The 18,961-nt window shown below is 42.8% G+C and overlaps 1 protein-coding gene and 1 pseudogene across 1 annotated transcript; both read left to right on the top strand.

Moving 5' to 3' along the window:
• Positions 1-3,120: 3,120 nt before the first annotated feature.
• LOC116272962 lies at positions 3,121-10,930 on the top strand (annotated as a pseudogene).
• Positions 10,931-15,806: 4,876 nt separating this feature from the next.
• LOC116272964 (taste receptor type 2 member 19-like) lies at positions 15,807-17,471 on the top strand (the record flags this gene model as incomplete). Its single annotated transcript, XM_031661880.1, has 1 exon — positions 15,807-17,471. A coding segment is annotated over one exon (1,020 nt), but the record flags the coding sequence as incomplete, so codon positions are not given.
• Between the last annotated feature and the right edge of the window lie 1,490 nt (positions 17,472-18,961).

The raw sequence follows: 18,961 nt of genomic DNA, 5'->3' as shown, positions 1-18,961 counted from the left end.
CTTCATTAAAGCATGAGAATGTTATTTACATGGACGTTCATTACTTCATTTTTTACATGGGAATGTAAATAATTGAAGAGATTGTTAAAGACTAAATCATGCACATTCAATAACTTTGTAAAATATTAATGATACCTGAAACACAAATTTTGATGTTCCTCAAAAATGCTAAAATATAAAACAATACTGGCCAATTAAAGATAGAAAACAATCCTAATGAAGCTCCCCAACAGACACATTAAAACTTCTCTGTACATTAAACACTTGGGATTTCAAAGGAAAACCCAGATTCATTCCATTCTTAAATACGGCGTTTTTGTTTTGTTTTGTTTTGTTTTGTTTAAATCTTAGGTAATACAATATTTCATTTAAAATTTACAAAATTCCATTACATTCATGATTTCATTTGATCCTCAAAACAATCTCCTGAGTTAGGCAGAACAGGTATTACTAACAACTAACTCCATTTTATAGGTAAGGGAACTGAAGTTCAGAAAGTATTTGGACTTAACAAAAGCTTTAATAGGGCCACATATCGAAACCAAATCCTCTGCTCAAAAGAACTAGAGTAAGTTATCTTTTACATATTATTCATACTTATGTCCTGTCAATATCCAAAAATGTTTTGAGGTAGCCTGCAATAATAGACACCTATCCAATAAAAACATTAAAAAGAAAAACGGGGGGAAAAAAAAACAGCAGGTGACATGGGAGACAGAGGAAGGTAGATAGCAAAGGCTGAGACTTATAATCTAAGAAAGCTTCATCTCTGACCTTCCAGTTCCAGGGAGATAATACTAAAGGAAACAAGATGGTTTACAGACTCAAAAACTGACAAAAGACAAGTCGCATCAGTTCTTAACTCTGAAACACTCCTAGCAGCCACAGCAAATCTCTAGGACAACACACCAATGGCATCAAAGCAAGAGTATACTTCAGTGACAGAGTGAATTAAGTTCCCTGTTTGGGACCCTGGCCAGGGCTAGAGAAAAGAACTCTGAAATGTAAAGCTCAAAAATATATCCTCTGTCGGCCAGGCGCACTGGCTCATGCCTGTAATCCCAGCACTCTGGAAGGCCAAAGCAGACAGATCACCAAGTCAGGAGATGGGGACCATCCTGGCTAGCACAGTGAAATCCTGTTTCTACTAAAAATACAAAAAATTAGCCAGGCATGGTGGCAGGCGCCTGTAGTCCCAGCTGCTTGGGAGGTTGAGGCAGGAGAATGGTGTGAACTCAGGAAGAGGAGCTTGCAGTGAGCTGAGATCCCGCCACTGCACTCCAGCCCGGGCGACAGAGCAAAACTCTGTCTCAAAAAATAAATAAATAAAATAAAACCCTCTAGAGAAAGGGTTTCACTCCGTCACACAGACTGGAGTGCAGTGGCATGATTATAGCTCACTGCAGCCTCTAATCTTGGGCTCAAGTGATTCTTGCACCTCAGCCTCCCAAAGTGCTGGCATTACAGGTGTAAACCACAGCACCCAGCCTTACTATTTTAAATAATTAATTACCATATTCCTTAGAATTGTAGCTCCTTTATAAGTCATTCAACAAGTGATGCAATTTTTTACAAGTGGTTTTTTTTTTTTTTTTTGAGATGGAGTCTCACTCTGTGGCCCAGGCTGGAGTGCAGTGGTGCAATCTTGGCTCACTGCAACCTCTACCTCCCAGGTTCAAGTGATTCTCCTGCCTCAGCCTCCCGAGTAGCTGGGACTACAGGCGTGTGACACCACACTCGGCTAATTTTTTGTATTTTTAGTGGAGACGAGGTCTCACCGTGTAACCAGGATGGTCTCCATCTTCTAACCTCGTGATCTGCCTGCCTTGCCCTCCCAAAGTGTTGGGATTACAGGTGTGAGCCACCACACTCGGCCACAAGTGGTAATTTTAAACTATGCTTCAAACCATTACACAAAGCCAAGTACATCTACTCAAGGCACTCTCAAATTTCCATTTACTCCCATTTTACTCAACCAAATAAAATGTTAAATTAGAACATATTTCACATGACACTTAAAAGATCAACAAACTGCTCCTGAAAAGTTCTGAGCTCAACAACTCCATTAATGAGAAAAAAACAAACCAACTGGATATAGTGAAGATGCTGCACATAAAACACAATTGTGAAGAATATGCAAGATATTCCCAAAAAGCTGCTTAAGCTTTCATCATAGATACTTGTCCTTAACTCCGAGATAAAGTATATACTCATGTAACTAAACTCGTTTAAAAGGAAAAAAAGGGGAAGAAGAAAAAGAATTTCCATTTTAGAATCCACATTTTCAAAAGCCTCCATTACTTACACCATTGTCGGGAAGAGAATTTTTCTCTGCTATATTTGCTTGAAAGAATTAAAGGTGTAGGGCAAAGATTCTTGGAAATTATGTAGTTTACTACCCTCAAAAGTGAGAAAAATGAAGCCCAGGAAAGAAGGCCTTCCAGGAAAATTCCAGAGCCGGAGGTAGACCCAGTACATTGTTTTTGTTTTTGTTTTGAGACGAAGTCTCACTCTATGGCCCAAGCTGGAGTGCAGTGGAGCCATTTCGACTCACTGCAACCTCCGCCTCCTGGGTTCAAGCTATTTCCTGCCTCAGCCTCCTGAGTAGCTGCGATTACAGGCGCCCACCACCACGCCCAACTAATTTTTGTATTTTTAGTAGAGACAGGGTTTCACCATGTTGGCCAGGTTGGTCTGGAGCTCCTGACCTCAAGTGATCCGCCTGCCTAGACCTCCCAAAGTCCTGGGATTACAGGCGTGAGCCACAGCGCCCGGCAGACCTGGTAAGTTTTAATCAAGTACTCCGAACAATGCAACAAACACTAGGAACTAACAGAAAAAAAAATTAATCTAAAAGCCCTCTGGAGAGTCAAAGAATTGCAGATTTAAAATAGCATGAATACTTGGATTCATGGTATTGAAAAAGGACCTCATATTTACCCGCATGTACAAACTGCCTGCCCACCTCTATCAGAGCATTTTTCAAGCTGTGCTACAGTTAACTATGTACTACCCAAAGCCAATCTGTCCCTGCAGATCATAAGCTCTTAAAGACCAGGACTTCAGGAGAACAAGCAAAACTTCAGAGAGAAGGGAGCCACCTAAACAGAGTTCACAGCAATGGGTCGGCAGGAGCTGATGACTGGAGGTGCGCGTAGTGTTGGGGTCTGGGACAGTGGAGGGCAGAGAAGGCAAAAGGGTCTGCATGACACGCTACAGGGCTAGGAGCCACAGCTGCGGTGATTAGTTCAGTTTTCTCTTGTATGCCTGTTATTTATACACCAACTCTTGTTCAGAAAGAACTTCAGGTTGAGTATTTGGACTCCTTGAACCTTCTGCTGTTTGTCTCCGGGACGTTTAACACTCTTAAAAGGGGGAAACTGTCCAGTTTGATTTTGCTTCCTGGGACATTACAGGTTTTTCAAAAGTTTGATGAAAGCATTCACTAAGGAGTGATTCCACTTTCTTTGGCGGCTGAGAAATACAGCGTCTGAGGGGCAGCATCAGGTCTTCCCATCAAGCTGAGGTCGGAGTCTCCCCACCCATGGACCTCACCCTGGCTCTCTCCTCATAAATCTGACCTCTAGCTGTAACTGCCTTGGCCTCATTCCCTGTGTGTGGATGCTCCTGCTTGAAACGCATTTTCCGGCCCGCCAAATTTTTGGGAGAGTTTCTTCCACTCTCCAGGCGCTGAGAGCTACAAAGTTTAATCTGGCTTTCCAGATTTTTTTTTTCTTCCCATTACTAACGGAAGAAATCAAAAAGCGCTAGGCAGAAGGGCCCTGCTTCCTCCAATCAGAGCCCAGCCCGGGGCCAGAGCAGGAAGCGCGGCGGTGGGACGCGGTGACAGCCCCTCGCCTCCCCCTCCCCCTGGACGCGCCGGCCAGGGCAGAGGTCTGTGCGGCCGCTGCGCGACAGCTCCGGGCCCGCGCCTCTCGCTTCCTCCCGCCCGGCAAGTGAGAGGATAAATCACGGGTTGGGGGCAGTGCGCCCCGACCAACCGCGCCCCCAGGGCACAGACCCCCACTACACCCGCGTCCCAGGTGGGGTCGACCCAGACGAGCCACGGGGCGGCGCACAGCCCCACTAGCAGGGCGGCCAGGACCCACGCGCGCGGGTTCACGCAGCCACCTATATAGGTGACAAAACACTCAGGAAGCCGTCATGTGGGCCGGGAAAGAGCCCCCACCCAGAGTCACGGACTCCTTCGTCCGAGGGTCCGCGCAGTCCCTTCGGTGATAGCGACGCAGTCTCGCTGCGAGGGAGGGCGGGGAGGGCGACGGAGTCTCCCACTCGCGGTGACCCGGACCCGCCCCACGAGTGGGTCCTCGCAGGACGCCCTCTGCCGCACACGGGGACCAGCCACGCCGCGGGGGGACCGGGCAGAAGCCAGCGCCCGGGTCCATGCAGTCCCCTCCGCGGCAGACGCGGGGAGCCGGGGAGCAGTGGGGACCGGCCCCCACCCGCAGAGCGACCGGGACCACCGCGCGGGCCCACGCGGTGTCGCAGCAGGCGCGAAGCCCCCGGTGGCACCCGAGGCCGAGACAAAGCCCAGGCGCACGGACCCCGGATCCCGACCCCGGACCCTGCGGAGCCCAGCTCGGAGCCGCCACGCCCGGGGCAGAGACCCCCGCCCGGTCCGGAGACCCGGTTGCCGGTCGCGCCGTCTCACCTCAGGCCTCCGCCTCGCAGCGCTCGCTCCTAGCCGCGGCGCCTGGGCCGACTGGAGGGCAGCTGAGCAGCCAACAGAGCCGCGGCAGCCTCAACAATGAAGCCCCGGGGCGGGGCCGCAGCCTTCGCTTCAGCCCGTGTTCCCCGCTCAGGATCCGGCTCGGATCACTGAGCTGCAGCTGGCGCTGGGCTGCCGCGGGGAAACACACACACAGAGCAGGCGCACACGGCCCCGGCTGCCGCCCCGCCCCCCGGCCAATGGGGAGCGAGCTGCGCGGAGAGGGCGGGGCCTGGGGGAACAAAGGGAAGTTGGGAGGGGGCGGCGCTGGGACTGGGCGTGCGGCGTCCCGCGGGAGGACCGGACCCAAGAGCTGGCCGGATTCTGGCCTTCTAGAAGACCCAGCTCAACGTCCACTTGGAGTCTGCTCTACGGGACGCGCTCATCTCAAGCCCAGAACTCAGGCTTTTAGGGCAGAGAGCGAGATACAGGCTTGCTTTACAAAAAGGGAAACTGAGGTCCAAGGAATAGGATTGCTTGCTGCGAAAGTCACCTAGTCCCATTCACTCGTTCACTTTGTCATTCAGCAAACATTTGGAAGCACGTATGGTGGGCGTTAGGAGTGAAGTAGGGCCGGGCACGGTTATTCGCGCCTGTAATCTCAGCACTTTGTGGGGCCGAGGCAGGTGGATCACTTGAGGCCAGGAGTTCGAAACCAGCCTGGCCAAAAAGATGAAACCCCGTCTCTACTAAAAAGACAAAAACTTAGCCGATCGTGGTGGCACGTACCTGTGGTCCCAGCTACTGGGGAGGCTGAGGCAGGAGAATCATTTGAACCCGGGAGGTGGAAGTTGCAGTGAGCTGAGATTGTGCCACTGCGTGCACTCCAGCCTGGGCGACAGAGTGAGACTGTCTCCAAAAAAAAAGAAAATTAATAGATGGGAAGTAGAAGCGAACTTAGGCCTTCCCTGAAGGAGCTCGGCCAAAGAGTACCTGAAATGTCTCTGCATCTCTTTAAGGTCTGATAAAGGAACCAGGAGCGAGCACTAATCACTTCCCTTTCCTGCCTCAGAGCTTTCATGTGTTTGCTGTTCCCTGCCTGAAACACCAAGTACCAATGGTATTTATTTGTTTATAGAAATGGGGTCTCCCTATGTTGCCCAGGCTGGTCTCAAACTCCTGGCCTCAAGCTATCCTCTCGTCTGAGCCTCCCAAAGTGTTGGGATTACAGGCATGATCCACTGTCCCCAGCCTTGATCGTCTTTAAAACCTCTTTCCTCATCTTATTTGAGCTTCCTGCATCATGTGACCCCACACCCTTGGTGTTCCTGTACCTCCATAGTTGCTCCTCTGTGGGTCCCAGGGACCCACCCCCTTCTCTGCCCAACTTGTATATGTCTGGGCTCAGGCCAAATGCCCTTCCATTTGCAGTGGGCACTGCTACAGGAAATCTCTTGCCCTTTCGGGCTTCACAAACCATCCACATGCTCTGCTGCCTGCCAGAGACATCCATCCCACTCAGATGCCCAGCCCTGACCTTTCCCAAAGCCCCAGCTGGACACAGGGAAGCATCTCAAATTTTCCGCGGGCCAAAACAGAGTGCTTTAATAGTGCCCTAACCTGCTCATCCACATTCTTGTGATTCTCTGTAAACAGCCCCTCCATCCACCCACCTGCTCAGGTGAAAATCTCAAATCCTTCTCCAGTCCTTCCTCCCCGAACCTCTCAGCAGCCCTCTGCCTTCCTAGGACGCTGAGCACCCCTCACTCCCAGCACCAGCTGGGGTGCTGTCTGAGTGGCTGCCTCCCACTCGGCATGAAGTGTGACCTCTTGCCCGGTGTGGTGGCTTACGCCTGTAGTCACAGCACTTTGGGAGGCTGAGGCGGGCAGATCGCTTGAGGCCAGGAGACTGGGACCAGCCTGGCCAATATGGTGAAACTAAAATACAACAATTAGCCAGGCATGGTAATGCCTATCATCCCAGCTACCCTACTCAGGAGGCTGAGGCAGGAAAATTGCTTGAACCTGGGAGGCAGAGGTTGCAGTGAGCCAAGGTCACACCACTGCACTCCAGCCTGGGCAACAGAGCGAGACACTGTCGCAAATTAAAAAAAAAAAAAAAAAAAGCAAGAAGAAGAAGAAGTGTGACCTCTCTAAGGCAAGGCTGTGTCCCACTCTGATTCACTTCCATGTGCAAAACAGGACCTGCACCCTGAAGGCACTCACTCAGGGAGGCTGCTGGGATGGGTGGATGCACAGTTAAGGTCTTCATGGTGGCTGGGGCTGACCCCATCCCCATCGCTCTTCCCACACACACCTGCACACTCATCACTGCCACACTTGCACCCACCACTGAAAGCCTGGCCCCTAATCTGATTTGCCTAACAAGGTCCCCGGATGAACAACACATGCTTCCCTACCTCTCCCCTGCTAGGGCCCCACCGTGTTCTGGGATGTACTCAGGGATCAGGAGAACAAAACCTCAGGGAGTGAAAGGACATTCCAGGGTGCAGGCCTCTGCATCCCCCTCCATGCCCTCACCCCTGCCTGACACACCCTCACCCCTGTACCTGGCCAGCTCCTACCAACCCTTAAAGTCTCACCAAGTTCAGTGGTGGCAGCCACACCCTAAAGTGACTGACCCCCCAATGACCTATGCCATTGAATAGTCTTCCTGACCTTGGATATGAGCAAAACCAGTGACTGGCTTCTAACCCACAGAGCCTGGCAAAAGCAATGGGATGTCACTGTCACAGTGCATCACCTTCGCACACTAGAAAGAGAGGTTCCTCCTGCAGGCGCTGCAGGAGGGAGATGCTGTGCTGAGAAAGGATCTTTGGAGGGGCCCCATAGGCAAGGAAGCAAAAAGCTGGGCCCTTGCCAAGCGGGTCCGAGGAAATGAATTCTGCCAATAACCTCAGTGGACCTGGAAATGGATTCTGCCCTGGTGGAGCCTCAGATGCGCATGCAGCCCAGCTGCTTAGCGTGAGATCCCAAGCAGAGGACCTGCTAAAATGTGCTCAACTCCTATCTTGCCAAAATTGGCTTAAAGGTGTGTGTTGTTTTAAGCTTCTAAGTGTTTAGTTATTGCCTATGAAAGTGTTAAAATATGAGACAATAACTTAGGTCCCCTCCCCATCACACACTCTTCTTTCTGGCATTCATCACAATTATACTTATTGATTTAAAATCTCCCTCTTGGCTGGGCACAGTGGCTCAGGAGTTCCAGACCAGCCTGGCCAACATGGTGAAATCCCGTCTCTACTAAAAATACAAAAATTAGCTAGACGTGGTGGTGCAATCCTGTAATCCCAGCTACTCAGAAGGCTGAGGCAGGAGAATTGCTTGAATCCAAGAGGCAGAGGTTGCAGTAAGCCGAGATTACACCATTGCACTCCAGCCTGAGTGACAAGAACAAAACTCTGTCTCAAAAAAAAAAAAAAAAAAAAAAAAAAATTGTCTCTTGCCACTGGCATGAAGGTCCCTGAGAAGAAAAATGGAAACTCTTGCTCATAACAGTGCCCCAAATGCCCAGCACGGTGTAGCTCTAGGGCAGTTGGTCGATGGTGGACGCTGCTGGTTGGAGGGCCCAGCTATCCCTCCCAGCTGCCTTCTCCCTGGTCACGTTCCATTATAGAGAACAGAATAGTTTCTTGCCTTTCCAGAGTCCCTCTTAGTGGGCATTGGCCAAGTGACATTGTCCTGCCCTGGGAGACGTAAGTGGAAGTTGGCCGAAAGGTTTCTAGCCGTGGTGTGCTGGGGCGATTTGAACCAGGACATGGGAGCTGACCGTCCATTGTTCGGGAATTCTGCAAGTTGGTTGTTCAACACATTCAGTACCTAAAAATATTAAATAATATAAACTCGCAAATTAAAAAATGCATTAGACCAGATGCAGTGACCCACGTCTAACACATTGGAAGGCTGAGGCAGGAAGATCACTTGAGCCCAGGAGTTCAAGACCAGCTTAGGCAAAAAAGGAAGACCCTGTCTCTACAAAGAATTTTAAAATTAGCTACGCATGGTGAGGTGTGCGTGCAATCCTAGCCACTCAGGAGGCTGAGGTGGGGGCATCGCTTGAGCCATCTGTGCAAGGCTCCAATGAGCTATGATAGTGCCACTGCACTCCAGCCTGGGGACAGAGCCAGACCCTGTCTCAGAAATAAACATATTTTATATATTAATAAATTTATAATAAATGTATATTTATATATACATTTGTGTATTATAATTATATATTTAGACATAAATATATATTTTTTATTTTATTTATTTATTTATTTTGAGACGGAGTTTAACCCTCGTCACCCAGGCTGGAGTGCAATGACGCGATCTGGGCTCACCGCAACCTCCATCTCCAGGGTTCAAGTGATTCTCCTGCCTCAGTCTCCTGAGTAGCTGGGATTACAGGCATGCACCACCACGCCTGGCTAATTTTGTATTTTTAGTAGAGATGAGGTTTCTCCATGTTGGTCAGGCTAGTCTCGAACTCCCGACCTCATTGATCTGCCCACCTTGGCCTCCCAAATTGCTGGGATTACAGGTGTGAGCCACCGTGCCCAGCCTATATTATATATTTATATATTATAATTATGTATATTAATTGTACATAATTATATATAAATATAAATATAAAAACTTTCCCTGCCTTCTCTTGTTTTTACCTACAGTCAGTCCCATGACTTCCAATACTATCTACATGTAATAATTTTAAATGTATATTTTATATATATATATATATATATTTTTTTTTTTTTTAGAGTCTCGCCCTGTCGCCAGGCTGGAGTGCAATGGTGCAGTCTCAGCTCACTGCAACCTCTGACTCCCGGGTTCAAGCGATTCTCCTGCCTCAGCCTCCCAAGTAGCTGGGCTTATAGGCGCCCACCACCACGTCCAGCTAATTTTTGTATTTTTAGTAGAGACATGGTTTTGGCATGTTGGCTAGGTTGGTTTCGAACTCCTGACCTTAATTGATCGCCCGCCTCGGCCTCTTAAAGCGCTGGGATTACAGGCATGAGCCACTTTGGCCAAAATATTTTTCTGTTTCCAAACATTTTATATGAGAGGAAAGCAGAGAATAAATCATCTGACACTCTACTGTAAAAAAAAAAAAAAAATCTTTGTACCTCTTTTCATCTTTCCTAAGTGTACATATTACCAAAATGTCTTTAGGTTGAGGTCCCCCCGTGAAAACTTTACAGGGTGTTGTGTCCTCAGCCACCCTCCTGTCTTTTCCTAGTCCTGGCATTTTAGAACTGTCTGGGGATGACCCAGGATACCCACTGTGGCCATGTCTATTGGAGGGTCTAGTGAGTATGAGTATCAGCCCCGGGGTCATCTCATCGCCAAGGACAGCCTGAGGTAGGGGGTAGAGTCTCTCAGGGGAGCAGCTGGATGCTCTTGGCCTTAGAGGAATCTCCTGGTATAGTTTCATCTAAAGTGGTGACCCCTTAGGGTTATTAACATTTCAGGGCATTAAAATTAATGGACAATACAACATAATGTCGTTAAAGCTACGTCATTAAAACTGTTCCTCCAGCCGGGGTTTTTATTCCTCGGAGACACGTTGATGGTCTGCCAATCGGATGCTGACATTGAGAGGAAAAGGCAGAAATGATTTCTGCTCTCTAGATTGTCTCAGACTTGTGAAGAGAGAAAAACTGTCCCAAAGGACAAGGAAAACCCACCCCAGAGAGGATGTGCAAGAACCTGAATATGAAAATGCACTTAAGGCACACAGGAGGACAAAGAGCAGTGCCAGTGCCTCCTAGGTACTTTACTGAGTACTTTACTGAACAGGATGGGTGTCCCGAGGGATAGAATGGCCTGCCGTGACACTTACAAAGGTCTATGTTGGAGTCAGCACTGCCTCTCCCTGAGTTTATTACCTTGAAAAGGCTTGTCCGCTTATCTGAGTTTCAGTTTTTCATTGACTGTAAGATACATTTTGTCAGTACAGCTTGAAAGATAAAAATACTATTTCCAAAGAGGCAAGGTAAAATGATGTATTTTATTTGCTAAAAGTTCATATTTATTTCTTCCCCAGAGTGAGTGTAGTAAGTTTTAAAGGTCTGTTCTTTTTAAGGGTAATTTCAAATGGAATTGTAGGGCTTAGCTTTGTAAATGCTACTGGTGAAATAAAAGTGTGATAGATAAATTGACGATTTACAAAGATTCACCAAAATGTCAGTTCCCCTCTTGTAGCATGGTGAAGAATTTATGACAGTGGACAGATCTGTATCCTCCTATCTGGACATCTGAGGGGTTTTTTGTTGTTGTTGTTTTGGAGACGCTGTCTTGCTCTGTAGCCCAGCTGGAGTGCAGTGGCGCCATCTCTGCTTACTGCAACCTCTGCCTCCCAGATTCAAGTGATTCTCCTGTGTCAGCCTCCCGAGTAACTGGGATTATAGGCATCCACCACCACACCCAGCTAATTTTTGAATTTTTAGTAAACATGGGGTTTTAGGCCTGGCACGGTGGCTCATACCTGTAATCCCAGCACTTTGGGAGGCCAAGGTGGGCGGATCACGAGGTCAGGAGTTCCAGACCAGCCTGGACAACATGGTGAAACCCTGTCTCTACTAAAAATACAAAAAAATTAGCTGAGCGTGGTGGCAGGCACCTGTAATCCCAGCTACTCGGGAGGCTGAGGCAAGAGAATTGCTTGAACCCAGGAGGTGGAGGTTGCAGTGAGCCAAGATCTTGCCACTGCACCCCAGCCCAAGCGACAATGCGAGACTCCATCTCAAAAAACAAACAAACAAACAAACAACAAAAAGACAGGGTTTTGCCATGTTGGCCAGGCTGGTCTCAACCTCCTGACCTCAGGTGATCGTCTGCCTCAGCCTCCCAAGATGGTGGGATTACAGGCATAAGCCACCACGCCTGGCCCACTCTATTTTCTTTTTATTCCCTAAATTTTAATATGTTTGAGTTTGTCTGTTCCTTTATCACTTTTTTCTTACATAAAAATTCTGCCTAATCCTTCGTGAAAAAAAAAAAAATCTTCCTGTGACTTGTGAAAATGTTCTGGTTTTATCTTTCATGGAATCCTCTCTCTAATAGTGTACTTGACATCTTCATTTGGATGTCTGACAAGAACTTGAACTAACTTGTCTAAACCAAATTACTCATCTTTCCTTCCATCCCCAAATCTGTTTCTCCTACAGTCTTTCGTTTTGTTAATGAACACTTCAGACTTTCAGATGCTTAGACGAAAAACATAAACATTTTCTCTCTTTCACATCTCATCTCAGCAAATTTGAGAGACTGGGTCTTCAAAAACATACATAATCTAATCCCTTGTCATCACTTCTGCCATACCCGTCTAAACTTCTCCATTTCTTGCCAGGATAATTGCCATCAACTCCTAATTATTTTTTCTAGTTCTTCACGTTCCCCTGATGTATTCTCAAGGTAGCAGCCAGAGAGAGCCTGTTAAATGCAAATTTGATCATGCCATTCTTCTGCTCCAGATTTTTCAGTGGCTTCTCAACTCATTCAGAGTAAGGCCAAAATCCTTATGAAGTCCTGTAATCATCTGAGTGATCTGATTTTGTCTGCCTGTCTGTCCTAAAATGCCTGGCTCCTCCCATGCGAGCAACATTGGCCTTTGTGTCACTTCTTGAATATGCCAAGCATTACCTCAGGGATTTCATACTTGTGTTCTTTCTTCTTGGAATGCTCTTTCTCAGATATCAACACTAAACGTTACCACTCCTCAAATATCACTAAATCACTAAGTCATTGAGGTCTCCAATACTGCCTTGTTTAAAGAGAAATCTCACTTCCCTCTGCAGTTTTTAATTTTTTTAGATTTTATTTTAGGTTCAGAGGTATATATGCAGGTTTGCTATATAAATAAATTTCATGGCATGGGAACTTGAAGTATAGATTATTTCATCACTTGGGTGATAAGCAGAGTACCTGATAGGTGCTTTTTGATCCTCACCCCCTCCTGCCCTCTGTCTTCATGTAGGGCCTGTTGTCTGTAGTTCCCTTCTTTGTCTCCACATGTATTTAATGTTTAGCTCCCACTTACAAGTGAACATGTGGTACTTGGTTTTCTGTTTCTGTCTTACATTCCCACCAGCAGTATAAATGCACAACCTTGACAGAGTGTGTTTTTTTGTTGTTGTTTTTGTTGTTTGTTTTGTTTTGTTTTGTTTTTAGTAATAGCCATTCTGGGGGGTGTGAGAGGGTATCTCATTGTGGTTTTGATTTGCATTTCTTTAATGATTAGTTCATATTGAGCATCTTTTCATATGCTTGTTGGCTGTGTGTATGTCTTCACGTGAAAATTGTCCATGTCCTTTATTCACTTTTAAATGGGGGTGTTTGTTTTTTGCTTGCAAAATCAAGTTCCTTATAGAGTCTGGATATTAGGACTTTGTCAGATACATAGTTAGCAAAATATTTTTGCCCATTCTTCAGGTTGTCTGTTTACTCTGTTGATAATTTCTTTTCTTGTGCAGAAACTCTTTAGTTTAATTAAGTATTCCATTTGTCAGTTTCTGTTTTTGTTGCAACTGCTTTTGGCATCTTTGTCATGAACTGTTTGCCAGGTCCTATGTCCAGAATGGTATTTCCTAGGTTATTTTTCAGGTGTTTTTTTTTTTTTCTTTTTACAGTTTTAGGTTTTACACTTTAGTATTTAATCCAGCTTGCTTTGATTTTTGTATATATATAATGAAGGTGTCCAGTTTCAGTCTTCTGCATGTGACTAGCCAGTTATCTCAGCATTATTTATTGAATAGGGAGTCTCTCCCCATTGCTTGTTTTTCTTAACTTTGTTGAAGATCAGATGGTTGCAGGTGGGTGGCATTATTTCTGGGCTCTCTATTCTGTTTCCTTGGTCTATGTGCCTGTTTTTGTAACAGTGCCATGCTGTTTTGGTTACTGTAGCCTTGTAGTATGGTTCAAAGTTAGGTAATGTGTCTCCAGCTTTGTTCTTTTTCCTTGGGATTGCCATGGCTATTTGGGCCCTTTGTTTAATTCCATATGAACTTTAAAATAGTTTTTTCTACTTTGGTGAAGAATGTCATTGGTAGTTTGTCAGAAATAGCATTGAATCTATAAATTACTTTGAGCAGTATGGGCATTTTAGCAGTATTGATTCTTTCTATCCATGAGCTCGGAATGTTTTTCCATTTATTTGTGTCATATTTGATTTCTGTGAGCAATGTTTTGTAATACTCTTTGTAGAGATATTTCACCTCCTTGGTCAGCTGTATTCCTATATATTGTTTTCCTTTGCAGCTATTGTGAAAGGGATTGCCTTCTTTATTTGTCTCTGCCTGGATGTTGTTGATATATAGGAATGCTACTAATTTTTGTACATTGACTTTGTTTCCTGAGAATTTGCTGAGTTTGTTTATAAGATCAAGGAGATTTTGGGCAGAGACTGTTGGAATTTCTAGGTATTGAATTATATTGTCTGCAAACAGGGATAGTTTGACTTCTTCTCTTCCTATTTAGATGGCTTTTATGTCTTTCTCTTGCCTGATTGCTTTGGCCAGGACTTCCAGTACTATTGATTAAGAGTGGTGAGAGAAGATATCCCTGTCTAGTTCCTATCTTCCAGGGGAATACTTCCAGTTTTGCTTATTCGATATGATGTGGCCATGTTTGTCATAGGTGGCTCTTATTATTATGAAGTATATACTTTCCATTCCTAGTTTGTTGAGAGTTTTTAATATGAAGAGATGTTGAATTTATTGAAAGCCTTTTCTGAGTCTATCAAGATGATAATGTGGTTTTTGTTCATTAGTTCTGCTTATGTGATGAATCACACGTATTGATCTGCATATGCTGAAACAACCTTGTATCTTAGTGATAAAGCCTAATTGATTATGGTGGATTAGCTTTTTGATGTGCTTCTGGATTCAGTTTGCTAGTATTTTGTTGAGTACTTTTTCATCTATGTTTATTAAGGATATTGGTTTGAAGTTTTCTTTTTTTGGTTGTGTCTCTGCAAAGTTTTGGTATTAGGGTGCTGCTGGCTTTATAGAATGAGTTAGGGAGGAGTCTCTTTTCCTCAATTTCTTAGAATAGGTTCTGTATAAATCATACAGTGCTTTGTTATATGTTTGGTAGAATTCAGCTGTGAATCTGTCTGGTCCTGGGGTTCTTTTGGTTGGCAGGCTTCACTTGGGTAATGAGGCAGTTTGGTTTGAAGGCTCAGAGCCCCATTTCTACATTATAAGCAAAAAAAAAAATTAATTCATGGATTACAAGGGTGTACCTGTAGTTGAGATACTATATTTTATTTATTGGAATGGCATTTTGAGATCCAGTGCTGTTCATTGAATTTTCCTGTAAGGAGAGCTTGTGAGTCTCAGGAATATTTACAAAAATGTTGGATATTTTAATGAAATGTCAAATATTTAGACATTAAGTAGACTTGAGAGTAACTTTAACAAAGGTCTAAGCATGAGAGATATGTTTGATATATTTTTATGGACTAAAAACCCTGAGAGAGAAAATAGGACTAATTTCACCAGGATGACCTCCTGGAAATTCATTTTCCATTTTGGAAATTATTTTTAAAATTCATTTTTTCTGGATAGGTGTATGTATGTGTGTGTGCCTGTCTATATGTGTATGTTTTATGAACTTGTTAACAATAATGTCATACAAAAGAACTGGTTAGCAGGAGTAAGATTTTAAGGTGTATTGGCCCTCCCATGGTTCCCAAGAAAACTTTCGATGATTTTGATTAAAAAGTTTGGATTCTGTCTATTTAAATCTAGCATAAAAATTGGTCATAGTGATGATCCTAGTAATGACTAATTTCCCTTTAAGATTTAGATGTTTACTGTATGAACTATGTGGTACATTTTCCATAATTAACAGGTAAAGTTGCTGAACACAAATTATGGAGATGTGAAACGAGGAAAACATTGCAACACACGAAAGAGAATATGTCTTTATTTGCATGCTGGCAAACGAAAATTCAAGTTTCACTTCAACTTCAGTATGAATATTTCCAGTCTCTAACAAGAACAGACATTGAATAAATGAGTTAAGTTGAGCTGTTTGAAAATTAGAATGTTTTCCATAAATACATTATTGAATTCATCAATTAGCATAAATTTGTACTTTCTTGTTTGACACTGGTCACAATATTTGAAAGTAAAAAGAATGTTACTGCACATTCAGAAATCAGGTGCACATAAAATTTAAGGTCAGGATATTAAAGGAATCACAGCCAGTGTTGTTAAGCCTTCATTTTTTCTATCTTTTTGTCTGTTCAGACAAGATAACTTTTCTACCCATATTTTCCATTCTAGTAGTGGTTACGTTTGTTCTTGGAAATTTTGCTAATGGCTTCATAGCATTGGTAAATTCCATTGAATGGGTCAACAGACAAAAGATCTCCTCTGCTGACCAAATTCTCACTGCTCTGGCAGTCTCCAGAGTTGGTTTGCTCTGGGTAATATTATTACTTTGGTATGCAACTGTTTTGAATCCAGATTCATACAGTTTAGCAGTAAGAATTACTACTACCAATGCCTGGGCAGTAACCAACCATTTCAGCATCTGGGTTGCTACTAGCCTCAGCATATTTTATTTGCTCAAGATTGGCAATTTCTCCAACTTTATTTTTCTTCACCTAAAAAGGAGGATTAAGAGTATCATTCCAGTGATACTACTTGGGTCTTTGTTATTTTTGGTTTGTCATCTTGTTGTGGTAAACATGGATGGGAGTATGTGGACAAAAGAATATGATGGCAACGTGAGTTGGGAGATCAAATTGAGTGATTCAACGCACCTTTCAGATATGACTGTAACCACGCTTGCAAACTTAATACCCTTTATTCTGTCCCTGATATCTTTTCTGCTGTTAATTTGTTCTTTGAGTAAACATCTCAAGAAGATGCAGCTCCATGGCAAAGGATCTCCAGATCCCAACACCGAGGTCCACATAAAAACTTTACAAACTGTGATCTCCTTCCTCTTGTTACTTGCTATTTACTTTCTGTCCCTAATCACATCAATTTGGAATCTTAGGAGGAGGCTGCAGAAAGAACCTGTCCTCCTGCTCTGCCAAACTACTGCAATTATATATCCTTCATTTCATTCATTCACCCTAATTTGGGGAAGCAAGAAGCTAAAACAGACCTTTCTTTTGATTTTGTGTCAGAGTAGGTGCTGAGTGAAAGACCTGAAACTCTCAAATGTCTAGATTCACAAGTGGGACATCGTGTGTCTCCAAGAGAAAACAAACTGATGCTGTCTGGAATATTTTATGCTTTCTACTGGTTTTTCTGTATTGTATATTTTTGAGTAATTTCCAAAAGTATATCTAGAAAAGTCTTTTACCTAAAGTTAGTCTAAAAAGTATCTATATATGCATGTGTATGTGTATATGAAACACTGAAGAGAGAGTGACAATAACATAATCTTAATCATTTTTTATAAACTGCCAAATTATAGAAAATATAAGAAATTTTTCAGAATCATGAAGCCATGTGTATTTCACATATACATTTCATATTATCATATTTCATTTGAAAAATTTATCATCTCTATTTTTAATTGTTAAGAACTTGCAGCTTATTTCACAAAATCATTTCTCTTTTCCACTGTTATTTGTACCATACATAGGTACCATAGTGTGCTTAAACATGATTATTTTAACTTCTAGTTTTTTGGATGGTATGAGCATTCTATTCTAAATCAATAATGAGGTTTTATCCTTGGGGTAGTTTTTATTTCATAATGAATTCTAATTTTATGTTCAGTTTAAAGCAAACAATTATTGTTAGAAAACTGTGCACAAAATAAAATTCAAGAATGACAAATATATTTGAAATACATTTTGTATATGTCTACCATAATCAGTACTGAGGAATATTAGATTTTATACAAGTATGTGAACAACTGAGAAAAAAGTCATATCTGTAATAGGGATGAAGAAAGAAACACAATGCTGACCTCTTAAGTGCTGTCATAAGTCTCCATAAACAATCAGAAAAGTCATTTCTCCCAGTTTTTGAGGTAAAGAAAACCTTTTTGGAAATTGAGATCTGATACCAAATATTTCAATTTTTTTTTCCTAAACCATTTCAGAGTTCCTGAATTGCCAATTATCTCCACTATCTTCCACATTTAACATTCTTTTTAAACATCACATAAATGAACTCAAATCTTTGTTACTTGAAAAAATACTTAATGTAAAAATAGTATGGAAATTAGGAAAATCATTTGAATTATACATTCTACAAATGTTAAAATGACATCTATGAAATCTATGTATTGATGATAGGAAATGACTTAAATATATGTTTTATTATAATGTAGTTGCAAATAATGCAACTATCCTTCGTTTCATTCATTCATCTTAATTCAGGGAAGCAAGAAGCTAAAACAGACCTTTCTTTTGATTTTATGTCAGAGTAGGTGCTGAGTAAAAGACCTGAAACTCTCTCAAATCTCTAGATTCACAAGTGGGACATGGTGTGTCTCCAAGAGAACACAAAGTAAGAGAAAGTGTGTTGACATATTCAGTGATAGCAAGTTCTATTATAGGAAAAAGTGTATAACATCATTAAACAAGTTAATTCTATAGACTGTGTCAATTCTTGGAGTTATGAAATTTTAACAATGTTATCTAAACCTTGAGGTAAATCATCTTATTTAGTTATTTATTTGTTTATCATATATCTTTCTTGGTACAATAAAAGCACCATAAAAGCAGAGATCATGTAGATCTTGCTTACTGTTGACTCCCAGGACCTAAAAGATCGCATAAAAAATAGGTAGCCAAAAATATTTTGATGAACAAATAAATTAGTGAATACATGAATAAATTACATATATTGGGGTGGTGAACCAATGAAAATGAACCTCATCACAAAATCTACAGTTGCTTGAATTTTCCTGTTCTGGTTTCTGGTTGAGATTACAGGATTATCTAAGAAGAAGCATTTATCGGAGTAAAAGTGCGGCTATTCCATAATTGTAGGGGAAATATCACTATAATATAACCTTGATGCAGTTATATCTGATGAAAAACATGGAGACAAGGTGGAACATCAAAATCAGATGGCACCTACTACAATACCTACAAAAAAGCATATAACATATTTGTGGATGTTTTTATATATTTTCTCAATTGTGAATGATATATTTGTATTGTGATATTTCTAGCTAGTAATTATATAAAGAAATGGCATTTAAATTTTAAAAATTGAGTTAGTTATGAATTACCTTACTAAAATGTGATTTTTATATAATATTTTAAATATCCTTTCTAAATGAACATTTTAATTGCTATATTATAAAAGT

This window comes from Papio anubis, unplaced genomic scaffold (assembly GCF_008728515.1).
Source record: "Papio anubis isolate 15944 unplaced genomic scaffold, Panubis1.0 scaffold283, whole genome shotgun sequence".
Classification (NCBI taxonomy): Eukaryota; Metazoa; Chordata; class Mammalia; order Primates; family Cercopithecidae; genus Papio; species Papio anubis.
Note: the sequence above shows the minus strand (reverse complement) of the source record. Positions and strands in the feature narration are given on the sequence as shown.